Source organism: Bombus impatiens, unplaced genomic scaffold, assembly GCF_000188095.3.
Source record: "Bombus impatiens unplaced genomic scaffold, BIMP_2.2 scf_0036, whole genome shotgun sequence".
Classification (NCBI taxonomy): Eukaryota; Metazoa; Arthropoda; class Insecta; order Hymenoptera; family Apidae; genus Bombus; species Bombus impatiens.
The window spans coordinates 668,327-684,445 of NT_176455.1; the positions used below are offsets into that span (position 1 = coordinate 668,327).

The 16,119-nt window shown below is 33.6% G+C and overlaps 4 protein-coding genes across 7 annotated transcripts in view; 2 read left to right on the top strand and 2 right to left on the bottom strand.

Moving 5' to 3' along the window:
• The window catches only part of LOC100747272 (ADP-ribosylation factor-like protein 4C), a 52,026-nt gene extending 45,881 nt beyond the window's left edge, over positions 1 to 6,145 (bottom strand). The window contains exon 1 of one of the 2 annotated variants that reach the window (XM_012389376.3): positions 6,125 to 6,145. The gene's annotated coding sequence lies outside the window, so the exon portion shown is untranslated. Of the gene's footprint in view, positions 1 to 4,717; positions 5,053 to 6,124 lie in introns of those variants that run through there. The other variant, XM_012389369.3, reaches the window with a different exon arrangement.
• Positions 6,146 to 6,921: 776 nt separating this feature from the next.
• LOC100747391 (28 kDa heat- and acid-stable phosphoprotein) lies at positions 6,922 to 8,545 on the top strand. The gene is made up of 5 exons (XM_003485066.2): positions 6,922 to 7,120; positions 7,273 to 7,370; positions 7,731 to 7,859; positions 7,929 to 8,059; positions 8,134 to 8,545. Exons 1-5 carry the CDS (start codon positions 7,111 to 7,113, stop codon positions 8,348 to 8,350), a joined length of 585 nt encoding a protein of 194 aa, XP_003485114.1. The 5' UTR covers positions 6,922 to 7,110; the 3' UTR covers positions 8,351 to 8,545.
• A 224-nt stretch (positions 8,546 to 8,769) lies between these two features.
• Positions 8,770 to 11,707, top strand: LOC100747547 (lysophospholipid acyltransferase 7). Of its 2 annotated transcripts, XM_024369816.2 has the most exons (7): positions 8,770 to 8,885; positions 8,983 to 9,262; positions 9,816 to 10,087; positions 10,165 to 10,316; positions 10,390 to 10,598; positions 10,669 to 10,990; positions 11,063 to 11,281. In XM_024369816.2, the coding sequence occupies exons 2-7, from the start codon at positions 9,054 to 9,056 to the stop codon at positions 11,279 to 11,281; spliced, it is 1,383 nt and encodes a 460-aa protein (XP_024225584.1). In that variant the 5' UTR covers positions 8,770 to 8,885; positions 8,983 to 9,053. The 2 variants fall into 2 exon arrangements, with proteins under 2 accessions (XP_024225584.1, XP_003485115.1); XM_003485067.4 differs by lacking the exon at positions 8,770 to 8,885 and having other exon boundaries at positions 9,054 to 9,262; positions 11,063 to 11,707.
• On the bottom strand, positions 11,703 to 15,959 carry LOC100747669 (serine/arginine-rich splicing factor 2). 2 transcript variants are annotated; one of them, XR_001102534.3, is made up of 5 exons: positions 15,643 to 15,959; positions 15,281 to 15,424; positions 14,495 to 14,692; positions 14,273 to 14,362; positions 11,703 to 12,695 (listed from the first exon to the last, which is right to left on the bottom strand). XR_001102534.3 is itself a non-coding variant. In XM_003485068.4 (4 exons), exons 1-4 carry the CDS (start codon positions 15,822 to 15,824, stop codon positions 14,356 to 14,358), a joined length of 531 nt encoding a protein of 176 aa, XP_003485116.1. In that variant the 5' UTR covers positions 15,825 to 15,959; the 3' UTR covers positions 13,201 to 14,355. The 2 variants fall into 2 exon arrangements, 1 of the variants encoding a protein (XP_003485116.1); XM_003485068.4 differs by lacking the exon at positions 11,703 to 12,695 and having other exon boundaries at positions 13,201 to 14,362.
• Between the last annotated feature and the right edge of the window lie 160 nt (positions 15,960 to 16,119).

Here is a 16,119-nt window from a genome sequence, read left to right on the forward strand (position 1 = left end):
ACGAGTCGGATTCGCCTAGTTCTCGGGACAGAGCGTCGAAACAAGCCGCTTTCGCGAGGGAACGGCAACCAGGAATGCCGTTACTAGCTGCACGTGCCGATTATAATCGCGCCATCGATGCGCGAGCGTACCGATTTTCACAACGAAAGTGATTTCACGCGCGATCTTCCGAGTCCGTTACGTTCCTCCGTGTTTTTGCCACTCGCTCGTTTCTTCTTCCACCCTTTTTTCGTTACAGGGTTTTTCATACGTTTGACAAGTAACGGATGTTTCGCGGAAGATCTAGACGAAGAACGATTCTCTGGTACAGAATCGGCAGAGAGGAACGAGTGTTCGACGTACGTTGGAAGCAAGAAGGAGCGCGATCGCTTGGGATAAAATCAGGAAGAGGGGGAACGAATTTTTTGCATTAATCGGTTACGATGAATGAAAATCGGAGGAGCTTCGGAAAGTTTAGCGGGGAAGTAGCACGATCTTTGGACTGCGAATTCGAGATGGGGAGAGATGGTTGTTTCGTACGAATTCGACAGAGAAAGATTAATTCGAACAAAGAAACAAAGAAAAATGATTCTTTGGTATGGGATGAATTTTTGGTATAGAACGGTTATTATGATTAACGAGTCGGAGAAGCTTCGCAGAGATTAATGGCCAAGTGGCAAAGTTTGTAATTTAAGGGAACCGAATGTAAAGTTCAACTTTAGTAGAAAAATCTCTACTTTCAGATATTGTTGTAAGTATTCGTAAATTCTTGCATAAATTGGCAAACGTATTCTCCAGATAAATGCAGATTTTACACATTGTTTCCTGTACTTATCTCCGTTTTGGAAAAATTACAATCGTAGGTAGAACGGATCTAACACCATGAATATCATTTCCAACGCATATTGCGAATACAACGTTACATACGACTCTATATAAATTTAACATTACGCTAACATTACGAGAATAATCGATGTAGTATGATATAGTACATAACAGAGGAGGAAGTTGTGAAGAGAATAACTTCAACACTATGTTACAATTACTAAACATACAACACTATAAATACAATTTTTACAATAAAATACAAACAGTGGAGGGAATTCTAAATAAGTATAAAATCTTCTACAAGTCTGTTCCGTAAGAGCAACCAAACTGACGTTAAGAAGCTACTTAGCCGATAACGCGAATAACTTTTTCTTTCTCTTACGCTTCAAAGTTGAATGGAAAATTCTAATTCTGAGGTATTAAAGATACGACAGAGAATTGAGCATAAACCGAGCATAAATTAAGGATACGAGGAATAAAGCAAAAGCCCTTGGACGATAAAGGGATCAAAGTTAACGTTTAACGCGTCATCTGTCAATCCACGGGCCTTCAATATCGTCAAGGTAGAAAAAAGAAAAAATGTCCGAGCTACCCGACTCTTAACCCTGCGCTCGTGCATGTATGCGATACTCTTTGACTGGTGGTTTTAGTTGTGAGCGTGAATTATTGGAAATCCATTACTTCTGAATGAAAAGACTTGCACGAGCACTCGTGCCCGTGTCTTGCCTTAGCCGATAATGCCCAACCGACGGGTATATAATATATTTATTTTCGACGAGATCACTGCGTGTTTCGTCACGATGAAATTCTTAACACAATCGTGTCTTTCCATTAACCGCTTTGTCATTAGAGACTTGAATCTCTTCTTGTGAAATAAACCTTGAGGAATTTCATGAAAGCGATCGCTGGAAAACGAAGAATTGGGAACCTGGAATTTTCAAGAAGCGAACACACGTAAGAAATTGTGAGGATTCGAGAGCCAGCACGTTTCAAGAAGAAGGAAGGGAGAATTGCTTACGGATGATACCAATTTTCCCACAGACGTGTGATCTTCCATTACAATGGTGAACTCCTGCTGCAAAATTGATCGCATTTCTACGATGATCTGGTGGCAAGCCTTTCGCCAAATCAAATGTCTGCAAGATAAACTACTGAAATTACCGTTCTATGATTTTACGATAAATAAACTGTACATTTTGAAAAATCGTGCATTTAACGCTGCACAAATAATCGTGTTCGTATACGAATTTCCTAAACTGCTAAAGAAACTCTGACTTGAAACATAAAAAATTAACAAGGCAGCGAATGTTAAGGACGTTCTAATCTACGCGGCGATATTTTAATATTCTAATTTAAAATGCAAAAAAACAATCGATGTAATGTTAAACATTCTCGAGCATAGTATATACGGGGTGGTTGGTAACTGGTGGTAGAAGCGAAAAGGGGGTGATTCTACGCGAAAAAAGAAGTCGAAAATATACAATACAAATTTTTCGTTCGAGGCTTTTTTTCGAAAAAATCGACTTTGAATTTTCGCTCGGTACGCGCGCACTGTATCGCGTCTCGTTATAACGGATCTCACTGTGGATCGTTGTCTCGATGGAAAAATTTAAAAACAACAAAAAGGAATTTTTATTCTATATTTTCGTCTTCCTTTTCCACTTGTGCCACCAGTTACCAACCACCCTGTATAATTTCATGAGCAATAAAATAAGACCAATGTGCGATACCGGTGCTCATAAGATATTCAGTGTATCGTGAAACTGACCATTCGTCACCGTAACACGGAGACGATGCGCTCGTTACATTTATGAGAACAATTAAGGGCAGGCAGGAACGTGAAGCAATTAGCGCGACGCGTATGCAGATGCAACGCAACGATCAAAACATCGTAGCAGTGGCGAGACACGCACCGGCGCGAGAGGAAACGCCGTATCGACGACGAGAATGCATCATATGTGTCGGTGGTAAGAAAACGCGACGAGAAGCGGTGCACGTGATACGACGCTTAGCCGACGCGTTTATAGAACGGTTGAATATTTATAAAGCGTGGCAATGACTCCAACCGAATGTTAAAAGTATCCACGTAAGTGCATCTCTGCCGTAAATACGCCAGGGGATGCTCTTACTGCTTACAAACTGAACTGTCGTTGTACAGAGTTATTCGTTTTTAAGAATTTGTATTTTCCACGTGATCTTGCGTAGAATACTTGGAAAAACATAGTATTTGAGTATATGATTGAGTAAAAGATAAAATTGTTCGATAAAATTGAGAAATACAGTGGCTGCAAAGGGTACTTTTACATCGTTGTATTGTTATAATATACCTTGTTATATATTATATGTATACCTTGGTATATCAAGTTTCATATCATTTAGTAGTACTTGCATATAACTACAAAAATTTAATACTATGAAAGCGATACAAGGAAAGGAGGTGATAAAAAAAAAGTGCTTAAATAAGGTTACGTGCGATACTTTCTGTAGTCACAATGGAACATTTATCTATCTATGGAATATTTATCTATTAATCTTAAATATAATATTGGTAAAAGCAATAATTCACCTAAAGTACAATTTTGTAAATGGAAAGATATAAGATTAAATAAGATAAATTGTTCTGACACTTGAGTCTCAATCAGTCGTAAAGTTTATACCCTCTTCAATTTAAAAAATCAGTCTTCGTTCGTTACTTATATTCATTTCAAGTTCTCGATTATGGAATATTCCATCTACGAGGCTGCTTGATTTATAGAGATGCCCATAAAATAACGTTTAGATTAGTATAAAAGTGTGTATACGTGAGATTTTCCATCGAGTATACCATCTGATGGTATTTCTAGGATTTTTTACGGTGATTAAAGGGCAAAGAGAACAGGTATCCATTCATGAGGCACAGTGAGAGAAATGAAATAACCTTGACTGCTCTACGAAGCTGTCATCATCGATGCACAGCTCCGTCCAAGATTCATTCACACGCGATACGAGCTCTGCGACGATTCGATCGAATTAACCTCTTGCCATATCAATTTTTCCCTAACCATATACGTCAACGTTAGCTATTTAATTCTTCGATCTAATGCGAAACATTTACATATATGTTACACGCAATTTATATCAATGATTCGTAAACTGGAGGTAAAGGATAAACTATAACTAACTAGTTAACTTATTTATAATCTTTTAATTTTGAAGTGAAGTTAAAATCAAAATTGTATTTTTTAATACCAGTAAAATATCCTTCGAACGATGTGATTGGTTCTTCTCAAACAATATATCTCGTGATTGGTCCTTGTTAAACTGAAATATTACTTTAATACCTACATATGTCAAGTAGAATCTGCTGTCGTTGTAATTGGTCCTTTTCAAACAATATATCGTGTGATTGGTCCATTCGTATATCGTCTAAGACGAAACATTGAAATATTGTATTTACGTAATTGGTATATTCGATAATCCATTCGATAATCTTGTAATATTGAATTAAAGTCAGAATTAAAATTGAATCTATTATATTTAACTTCATTCCACATAACGAATAACATAATGAATACGATATTATATTTCTTTGATTTTTTAATTAAAAAATTGGAATCTGAATAAACATTTGTCTTATCTACTAAACGTCATAATAATTGATCTACTTTGAATATTTTAAACATATATTTTTGCATGTTATATGCATTCTGTAGATTTTTGAAGCCTTAAATATCTCAAAAATGCTTTACTGATTCCATACCACAGGGCAAAGCGGTTAATCGAGATTTTATCGACACCCAAATATTTTGACAGCACTGACGAAAATATAATCAGAACGACAATCACAATGATTTCCTCTATCAAGTTACTTTCCTCGCGATTACATAATTTGTAACGTCAATATTATGAAATGATACTTTCGGTGACTTACCATTTTTTATTGGAATATGGGAACCGTATCCGAAGCCCGGAGACACTTACAGCTACGGTTGACTATGGACGCACAGAAACACGTTACATCGACTTTGACACACTTCTCGCGAATCTCGAAAGAGCAATCGAATTATCGGTTTCGAAAGCGACAGAAGTTCGAATGATGTATTCCACGATTACAGAACAGCGAGCACTCGCGAACAAATAGAGTTCGATTTCACGACTTGTTCAAGTGAATGACATTAGAGCACATCAAAACAGTCAGTCACCGGCTAACATTTAAGAACACGATCCGTATACATCCAACCAGTCCAAATACCCGAAACAGACTGGCTGCTTCCTTTTCGAATCGTAATCTACTTTGGGAAAGCGCCGTTAGGTGGCAGTAGGATACAAAAGCCCGCCATATTGAATCGTCAATAAAAGCGCTTTCGTTCGAACGCTATTTGGATCAAAACAAAGCAATTAATATTTATTTAAAAAGTTGATTTAATCTTGAAATATTATTGGAAACTTTATAAACATCGCAAAAGGAATTTTAATAAGATTTTCATTGTTATTTCATGAAAGATTGTTGCTTCATTGATTAATATTTATTTAAAAAATGGCTTTTATCTTATAATGCTATCCAACAACCCATAAATTTTCTAATCAACAAAATAACAATCTTTTAAAAATGATAAGGAAAATTTAATACAAAATAATTGATATTTGTAACAATTCGAATCTCTAAAATTATGCGATATCAATATTATATTCTAGGACTGAAATAGCATTCTATGAATAACTATGAATAGAATAAACAATTTATACTAGGACAGAAATTTATTGCAAGTTACATAAAGTATTATATATATGACTCTTTTAATATTATGGACGGTCGGAACTCAGATTGGTCCCCCTAAAAAGCAACCGGTCGACCAAGTCAATTGTTCTTAAATAATATAAATTGAAGACTAAAAGAACGTGGCCAATAGTGACCAAGCACGAACAAGCAACCGCCACTTACGCATAACATGATAAACGAGAGAAAAAAGAACAGTGTGAATCACCAGTACCAGTCGTTAAATAATTTCTTACGCTTCTACAAGACTATTCTTGTCGAAGTAGTGAGACTTGAGCCCTAATATTCTCAACATTTTTTACTCAATAATCATATTTTGTTTTCCAATTTAAAAAAAACATGCAAAAAAGAAATGCATATCTCATAATACAAAATAATAATAATCAGAATTTTACAATTTAAATTCAATGGTAAAAATCTAACAAACGTTTCGGTTCAAACTTCAATAACGATCTGATACTAAATAATTAACTGTAATTATAACTATAACATTTTTTTAATAAGGAATTGAATTTCCATAGTAATAGAAACGGTTAAATTGAAAATAAAAAATTTCACTACCTGTAAGTTGGAATTGCAGACAGATGCATGATAAATTCTGCGTTAGGTGTTTTGACGAGAAATTTTATGCACGGAATGACTTGCACTTGCTACTCAATACTGACCGATTAGTAGCCAATTGGCACCCAATACAACCGTGTCAGATGCATCCAATTACTTCACGATTTCGTGTTTGTAGACAAACTAAAAAATTCATAAATATCCTATGAACACATGTTATTTTATACCGCGAAATGAGATTAGTTTGAAAAACGTGTCTCTCGCGATAACTTTACTATCTATAACTGTTACAAAAAAATGAAATTAGCTGGAATATAAAAAACGAGATAAATTGAATAATTTTATAAGATTTTTGAGAAAATAAATTTAGTTTGCTCAAGTTATCTGGCAATTGATACGTTAACATGTTACATACATATATCAGTCATTAAAGCATGAAGTATGTTGTTCAAGAGCGGAAAACACGACAGAGCTCAAGTTTTCAACATGTTAATTATTGTTTCGCAAAGATTATATAATCAAATTTACATATTTTAAATTGAAAATTGTAATCGGAATAACATTGAAATATAAACATTAATATTTATAGTAAACGAATAAATAACTATGAAACTTACATTCGTACGTAGAGACGAGCATTCAATTCTAACCAAGTCATTAAATATTTGATCGAGTTTACGTGTTGCTACGATATAAAGATCAACTTATTAGCATATTTGTAACATACGCAAATTGTGAAATAAAAATTTTTTATTTCTGCCCTTGAATTGTTTCAATAAACCTACGAACGTTACCAACCATGCAGGCAAATATTCTATGCAATGGTTCATGCCGCTAGAGCTCGTGGTTGACGACCAAATAAGCAGCAGTGCAGTATTAATCTGACATTAAACGTAATTCCTCTCTCTCACAGCGGAGAAGAGGTATTTTCCTTCAAATTTCCGTACAAAAATCATTAAATTGACGTGATCAATTGGTTCGAAAAAATGCCACGCGGTAAGCACGGACAAATTATTATTTATTTCACACTCGACACACACAGTTATCATCATTTCTTCCCCACCACATTTCTTGGCGAGAAAAACGCAATTTCGTATGTTATGACCTCGACGAACGAATTTGGATCTAAAAAGACGGCTTTCCTTTAGGTAAATATGTCAGTTACAAAGGCCGGAGTCGTCACTTCACTAACCCCGAGGAACTGGAGGAGCAACGACGCCAGGAGGAAAAAAAGCTCCAGTGGAGAGTCAGTATTTTTAAGTTAACCAACAGCACGACGGCTTAGATATTATTATTAAGTACGTAAGGTCGAATTATCCTTTGACGGTTGAGCGTGATTGTGCGCACCATTACTGAGATTTTTCATGGAGCACGATGCTCCATGTGCAACCGTTTGAGAGAACCGGGCACAAACCTTCAGAAAATTCTTAAGACTCAAAAGCGATGGATAGATCCTTAGATGATTTGTTTCATCTGTTCTTTCCACTTGCATTTGTTCTTTCGAAAAATGTAACATAAATTTTACTTAGGGGGCTGGTAAATAAAAATTCATTAATGTAAACGAAACCCTTCATATTTAAAAGTTATAATGATATTGTTTTTTTAGAAGAACAAAGGAAAGGATAGTTCAAGTGATGAGGAAGATGAACCCAAAGCACACGGTGATTCAGTAAAAAATAATAGTTCCTCGGGGACAGATACCAACAGCGACTCAGAATCAGAATCGGAAACTGAGGTAAATTAATCGATAGAGATTTATAATAATCGATAAATGATAATTTTCCTTTCTTCTTTTAATTTGCAGGGAAAGACAAAGGGTGTAGAAAATTTAATTCAAGTTGAAAATCCAAATAGGGTACAAAAGAAAGCAAAAAAATTATCTCAATTAAATCAATCATTAGACACAGCAAAACCAGATTTATCTCGTAGAGAACGGTAAAAATCAATGAAACATACAGAAGTTCGTAACATGTAAAGATTGGAGAACTCACTTTTCTCTTCTTTTTTAGGGAACAACTAGAAAGGCAGAGAGCATATGCAAACTATCAGAAATTACACGCGGCAGGTAAAACGGAAGAAGCACGCGCGGATCTAGCACGATTAGCTATAGTTAAACAACAACGGGAGGAAGCAGCTAAAAAGCGAGAAGCTGAAAAGAAACAAAAAGAACTCGCTCTTCAGAGGAAAACGGAACTTAGGCAAAAAGCTCTTGGCAAAAAATCCTAGAACGTTTTAACTCGAGTCAATTAAAAAATATTTGATGTCACAGCTATTATTACATTAACAATGATGAACAGTTAAAAAATCTACTTTCATATTGATACTAATTGAATGAATCAATTCGCGCATTTACAGAATGCGTTTGATGGAAATATCCTTGTTTAATTATACATAAATATAATTATTACAATAACTAAACTATACCTGCATTATTATTCAATATCTCCCACCTGACATATAATCTTATTTTACTAAGTTGACAATTCAACAAAATAATCAATAAAATATTATGTTTACTTGCAATCTGCAAAGAAAGATGTTCCTAATATTTAGTTTTTAAATTATATATAATTATTATTTAAATTACTTTAGTAAATATAACTACGCCCTGCTAAATTATTGACTCAGCAAAAAATCAATGATATACATATTGCATTTGTCTGTAATTTACAAGAGAAGCAAAGATATACGGTCGAATGTTTCTATCATTTAAATTACAAATTACCGAAATTTAAATAAAAAAAGAAGCTTGTGAATAAATGCAAATCACCAAAATTTTTTAGTAATTGTATAGTAATAATATCCGATTTATTAACGTACAAAGTTCACCGATTTGATTACGTACAATTTAACTGTAGTCGGTGGGACGGAGGAAATGGGATAGGATAGAAAGAAGACACAGTAAAGTTTCTACAACTGAGCTGATACGATGTGGACGGATGTAGTTTACGTCACACTGTTGTTGTTTTGTGTATTCGTCGGGTTTTATTATCGAAAAATAGAAGATCCAGAGGTGAAGAAATGGACCGGCACGTTAATTGGCATCCTATTAACAGGAGTTGTCTCAGGAAGTTATATACTTTTCCCTTTGGTTTTTTCTCTGATTAACGCTATTATTATAACCAACATCTCACCAAAGTATGATATATTAATTCGTTAATTATATTTATTTGTCGATTTAAGCAAGGAGCGTTTTAGCTTATCAATTGTGTGTCATAATGTGTCAAAATTATTAACTCAATTTTAAGTGAAATATTTTTAAAATTATTTTTGATAATGTCATCGTATCTACTTACTTTGTACGATATGATTTTCTTATATTTCGATCTTATCTAAAATTACAAATGTACAGATCAAATTAACTGTGTCATTTTTAGATATATATATCTCAATAATGCACTATTCTTAAAAGACATAATTAGTGCTTGTTAAGTATCAAATTACCACCAATTGTAACTTGATTGCCGAATGGAAATATTAATATAAAGAAAATCCCCGTTCTTTGAACTAGTGTTTATCATTTTATTTTATGTGAGATGCAAAAATTTATTATCACTTCCTACTTAATATTATGTAACATAAAACAAACAAAATTTTTTTAATAATAAACGCTCCTTATAAATTTTCTGTTCATATTCCATTCTTTTATAAAACTAGTTAATGTCATTTCTCAATTTGTTGTTATTTGCAGGAAATCTCATATTGTCAGCTTTATCTTTTCATTCTTCTTTCTACTTGTTATATCTCGATTAGGGGATTATATTGGTTTACCAGTACCATCAACTCATACAAATCTCATACTGATGATCTTAACACTAAAATTATCTGGACTAGCGTTTGAACTAAATGCAGCTATTAATCCTCCAGCTGATGATCCAGAAGGAGTAGATAATGAAGCAATAAAAAATGTTGGATTTTTAGATGTTTTTCATTATGGTTTTGGCTATATGGGCCTTTTGACTGGTAATTCTATGATACTTTAAGTAACTATAATTAATCTAATTTTGATATTATATTAAATGTAATATTTCTCTCTACAGGACCATACTATCGGTATAGAACATATTGGGACCATCTATATAAGCCATTCTCTAAAGTAGTAGATCCATGGCCTGTCACGCTATACAAACTGAAACAAACTACATTCTTTGTTGTCCTATTCTTCATAATGAATTACTACTATCCCGTCAGAGTAATATCAGTTTTCATTTTACCAACATATATAGGTAGAATTATAAATGATTAAGTTTCACTTTGTATTTCAGTATATTTTAACAGAAGAATATGCAGAAAGATCTTTCCTTTATAGACACTTTTATATGTATCCTACATTCGTCCTTTTTCGAGTAAGAATGTACATTGGAATGGGTTTAGCAGAATGTGGATGTCAAATGGCTGGACTAGGAGCATATCCTACTAGATGTAAGCCTATACAAGGACTAGGTCCCAAAGATTATAAAACAACAGAAACATTGTAAGAGCATCCTTTTCCCTGTAATAATATTCATTATTTGGAACAAAAATATAGCAACTAAACGTTACAGAGCTAAAACACCTGAGAAACTGGAGAACGAGGAATTGGATTTTGAAACTGTATATAATATGAATGTTTGGAAATTAGAAAAATGCAATTCGACAAGAACAGCTATGAAAACATGGAACAATTGTGTTCAATATTGGTTTGGTGTCTACATCTATAAACGACTGCCAATGAAAAATATGCGAGCTCTCTTAACCCTATTACTTTCTGCTGTTTGGCATGGTTGGTCAGCTGGCTATGCTGTTTGCTTCTGTCAGATTCCTCTTTTTCTGTTATCAGAGGACATATTCTACAAATTTTATCAGCAAGCCGCTGAAAACAGTATCGTAAGTTCTATTTTTGATATCTATTCATAACTATTAATTGAAATTTTAATTTATGTAACTTTCGTTTTTTAGGCCAGAAAATTGTGGTATTTGTTAGGATGGTATGAGAAAACAACTTGCATGGCGTATTTGGGAATATCATTCTTAGTATTAGATTTCAAAGAAACTCTAGCTTACTACAAACTTGTATATTTCTCTGGTCATATCATAGCACTTACGTTATACATTGCAGCTCTTTACTGCAAATTGTATATTTTCAAGCCTACAGGAGATAAGGATAAAGATAAATAGTCTATAAATCTTTTGCATTATATATAAATTTTCGTGTCATGCTCGAGTTGATATAGAAATATCTAAATGACACGTGTACTATAATACGCTTCGTATAACTATACGCATCAAGCCATTCAAAGATCATTAGCATAGTGTAATATTAAAATATTTTTTAGAATATTACATCTTTTCACTTTAATGTAAATGATAGAAAAATTTATTGATGATCATAATTAAGAATGATCATGTATGATTGCAACTGAAATGCTTATCAAAAAAATGTAATATATTTTTTGTTACTATTGTTAAATTATTCGACTTGTAGGATAACGAAGAATTTAGATTTACACTATTTAGAAAAAAGAACGAAAAATTATCTTTGGATAATTAGGTTTTAAATTTTCCATTGATACAAGTGAGGAATAAAAAGTTCTATTTCTTCGACAAGAATTCTTTATTGATCAAACCCTTCACATCTCTACAAAGATTTATATTCTTCCCCTTAAAAAATCTTTTATTTACTGCAACATTACCTTACCTCTAAAATACTTACTACTCTATCGACGTTCGGTGACACCTGAAAAAAGAACACAGGAAAAACAAAAGGATCCCACTGCCCACCCTCGAAACTTTCCCAATTATTTGTAATGTGGCGGCAAGTGTTTCAAGCGATGATCATATAAAAATTGGAATCGTTATAGGTTATATCGAAAACGATATTAACGATAGATACGTTTTCAATTTCATTAACTACTTAAAAAAAAGTGAAAGTCAAAATTGAAAGATCTGTATTTAAAATTGGGCGTAGATTAGTACCTTGGAAGAAACTAATTTGAAAATTGTATAAAATGAACCATTGAAGCGAAATGAAATACATCTTGATACGCCGACGTTAAGAAATTTGTGAAATGGATATTCGTACTTAGAAAATCGACATTTAAACTCGTTCAACTTACGAATCAGACCTACACAGCTGGAAATAAGATAGTACATAGTTGACTTCGAACGGACCATTGCTGGAGAAATGATTTGTTTCAAGAAACGCGCAAAGCAATTGGTAGATATAATAGTTGAAATGTCGAGTTGCTGCTTGCGAGGTCTGGTGATGCTCACGTGCTACCTGCAAACCGGACGATGGTCGAGACCAGCAACCGCGTGTGGCTTTTCGTCGTGCTCTCTGCATATTTCTCTGCACTCTCGAGACCGTACCCTCTGCGATTTCTGCACGCCGACCCCCCACAGAGAGAGAAACAGCTTTCGCTCACACACTTTCTCTCTTTTTCTCGCCCTGATCGACTAGCGCGAACCTGCTTTCACCAGACCACCAACCGCTCGCTACTGCAAACTGCTTACAGCCCTGCTACTCGGCTTACTGCTTACTCTCAGCTACCCCATCATCAGCTACACTCGCCACGCCACTCCTTTCCACCGCCTGTGGCACCATAAAATTACAACTTAGTTATAAGGAATAAACGTGTTACATCCGTGTGTGAGGAATTTTATCTTTTTTTTTCTTTTGTTGAAAGATGTTTGACGATCGATTAATTATAATATTAAAGATAAGACCAATGGTTAAATGTTAAATTATCTTAAATTCTACAATTTGATCTATCTAAGATTAATGACAGCGTTGTTTTATACAAGATTCGAGGAAGTTAATAACATTCAGAAGTGAACAGCAGTATGTAAGTAATAAGTAAATATGAAAGATTGTACCACTGTTAATTTCTTAAGCTTATGATCTTAATTGGGACATTTTGTTTTACTCTCATTGTACTCGATACAAGAAAATCCATAATTACGATATCGAAATTTTTTCGTAGACGAATATAAATGATAAAAAATTTTCGAGTAACTTATTTTTCTGACAGCATTACCTACATCTATATATGTAGTTTTTAAACACTGTCTAAAACTATGTGAATAGTTCCGTCTTCTGCATTTTATTACACTTTATTATAAATGGCAATCTTACATAAATAAACCTATATATTGTTACAGAAACGCAGAACTTATGTCTATAATCTATATAGATTACGACTTTTAATTTTTCTTATTTATTTCTTTACTTTTTCTGACTAATCGAGTCGTAATCATAATTTGTCGATCGAGTTATATTCACAAACAATGAAAAATTATTCCAAGTTATTACGACTTAGGAAATTAGCTTAAACTTTGTACAAAAATTGGACTCAAATCGACCACATACAGTTTACATTACCTGCTAATTACCATATTAACACCCTCATGTATTTCCAGGAATATTTAATCCACCTTGCTTGGTTCAAATAATTTTTAATATTGGAAAACAACTTCACAATTTTATCGAAACAGTTGGTTTCTTCTTATTACTTATATATACTATATAGAGATTAAAATATTCATAATGACTCAAGAAACGAAAGAAAAAGAATAAACTGTAATCATTTATAACTCACTTATATCGAGACGTACTGAGAATTGTGCACACTACATTTTAACATAAGATGAGAACATTTTGTGATCGAACTAATAACAATTTCTTTTATTTAATTATTTATAGAGTGTAAACTTGAATATTATCCGCAACATCGTCAAGATGTGAAATTCCTGCCATTGTTCCAGAACAGAATAAAAGATCATTCATGTAGGTGCTACAGCACGTTATTTCGAAGCTCTTAATAGGATAATAATGAATGTTAATTTACTGATCAAAACAAGCTGTTTCGCTACAACAATGTCCATACACGCGAAACCAGAAAAACACATTAACTTTCTTCTGATCAGAAATAAGCATTGAGACAATATATCACTTAACAGAGTAAGAATTATTATAAAAACTTGCAAATGAAAGTCGTCGCGAGTCTATTAAACTCACAATCTAAATACATTACATTAAAATTAGTATTGGGTTCATTTTTCTTTTCTTTTGGTAACCCAAGTAGTGCGTTGTCATAATTAATATGTAAGTGACAGAAGAAATGTGAACGTGCGACAGTGTTGCTCTAGATATAGAGGGTAATAGAATACCTTTTTGTTCTCAAGAAACGATTATTCTGCACTCGCAGCATGTGCATCAGTTCACAGTTGTACTCGTATATGGTTCAATTACTTCAGTCCCTGCATGGAAAAAAGATCATATTATATGAATATATATTATCAATGATGCACTTAACATTATAACTGATGTTTGCGGAGCGAATGTATAGTGATAAGAATAAATTAAGTTTTATCTATTATCATAAAACTTACCTTGATTTGGAGCGACTGTCTTTTTGCCTATCTGGAGACTTGCTGCGAGAACGGGACTTTCCACGCGAGCTCTTACTGTCGGAACGCGAGCGGCTGCGGCTTCGACTATATGAACGCCTGCGATCTCTATCTCGGCTCCTTGATCTACTGCGAGATCTAGAACGCGAGCGTCTTCGATCTCTGCTTCTACTACGTGATCTATAAACAAACAGGCTATTGATACAAAGCTACATAGTATTACGTGTTAAGTATTTTACCTAATCTTTATGTCGCTCAATTAATTTCTTCAATTATTCTTTAAAAGTTTCAATTTTATATAAAAAAGATACAAACTGTTTGCATATTTTGCATTGGCTGTACTTTAAGGAACAAAATTATTGACATTTTTATATATAATTATATTATTATATACTATATATTATTATTACTAGTATATAATACAATGGGATACAAAAACATTCAAGCACATATAGACATTTTTTACGAATACTTTGACAATTTGTACAAAGTATATGTTTGTAATAAATATATACAGTTTCAAAATGTTTTATGCAATATATATAATATGGATATAGCAACTTTTTATAGTAAACATTCAAATACTTTCGCAAGCCACAGTATCTGTTATTGATGATCTTCACAATGAGAAAAAAAATTTTAACAATATGTAAACTAAATTCAAATCACACAGTGAGTATACATATAAGTGTTGGACTATGGTATAAATATCCCAACATAAAGGTATACAGATTTTCTATATAATAAAAATGTTTTAATAACAATTACCTTCCTCGTCGTCGGCTACCACGACTTCGGTGTGGTGAAGTTGGTCGTCCATATCGGGCCATTTGAACTCTAAGTTCCCTGCCATCTAACAGTCTTCCATCCATGGCATCTAATGCATCTTCCGCATCACGCTTATCATAGAATCTAAAACAATGACTCACAATAATAAAAATGTTATTTTAGACATATATAATATATATATATATATGTTATTAGAAAATACAAATTGTTTGGCCATAATATTTGTTGCTATATATAAGCTTCGTTATCTGAATACTACAATGACGTCACACTAATAAATCGTAATCAACAGAATGTGCACAAAAATCGATAAACACTAAGAAAAATAGATCTTTACATACCTAACGAACGCAAATCCGCGACTTTCTCGAGTAAAACGGTCCCTGGGTATGTAAATGTCGCCAACCTCGCCACATCTTTCGAACACGCGTCTCAGATCTTCCGGCGTCGTTCTGTACGTGAGATTGTCCACTTTTAAGGACACCATCCCATCAATTCGAGGTGGTGGCCTACCGTAACTCATGTTTTTCAATTCGTGGGGGACTTCGAATTGAATAAAAACAATACTACAGTCGACGAAATCAGTTTTAGAACAAGAACCACAGGTGCATGTACGTTCAACACAAGATGGCGAGCAGCGGAAGAATGAATTCTACGCGCAATATGGTCGGAAATGACGTAAATAAAATATCGCACTACGCGCGTCAAATTCTTTTTTGTACGAAATGCACATATTTTTCTTTCATTCGTAAAATAAATTGATTTTATTAATTTACTGATAAAACAAGGATATTTTGACAAAAAGATTATGATTTCTT

Excerpts from the sequence above, each read along its gene's own strand:
- LOC100747391 (XM_003485066.2), top strand. Across the intron at positions 7,371-7,730 it reads AAAAAAAGCTCCAGTGGAGA|AAGAACAAAGGAAAGGATAG; the intron begins GTCAGTATTTTT and ends TTGTTTTTTTAG. Across the intron at positions 7,860-7,928 it reads AATCAGAATCGGAAACTGAG|GGAAAGACAAAGGGTGTAGA; the intron begins GTAAATTAATCG and ends TTTAATTTGCAG.
- LOC100747547 (XM_024369816.2), top strand. The coding sequence starts at position 9,054 with ATGTGGACGGATGTAGTTTACGTCACACTGTTGTTGTTTTGTGTATTC. Across the intron at positions 9,263-9,815 it reads ATAACCAACATCTCACCAAA|GAAATCTCATATTGTCAGCT; the intron begins GTATGATATATT and ends TGTTATTTGCAG. Across the intron at positions 10,088-10,164 it reads CTATATGGGCCTTTTGACTG|GACCATACTATCGGTATAGA; the intron begins GTAATTCTATGA and ends TTCTCTCTACAG.
- LOC100747669 (XM_003485068.4), bottom strand. The coding sequence starts at position 15,824 with ATGAGTTACGGTAGGCCACCACCTCGAATTGATGGGATGGTGTCCTTA. Across the intron at positions 15,425-15,642 it reads CGCGGATTTGCGTTCGTTAG|ATTCTATGATAAGCGTGATG; the intron begins GTATGTAAAGAT and ends TCATTGTTTTAG. Across the intron at positions 14,693-15,280 it reads GGTAGCCGACGACGAGGAAG|ATCACGTAGTAGAAGCAGAG; the intron begins GTAATTGTTATT and ends GTTTGTTTATAG.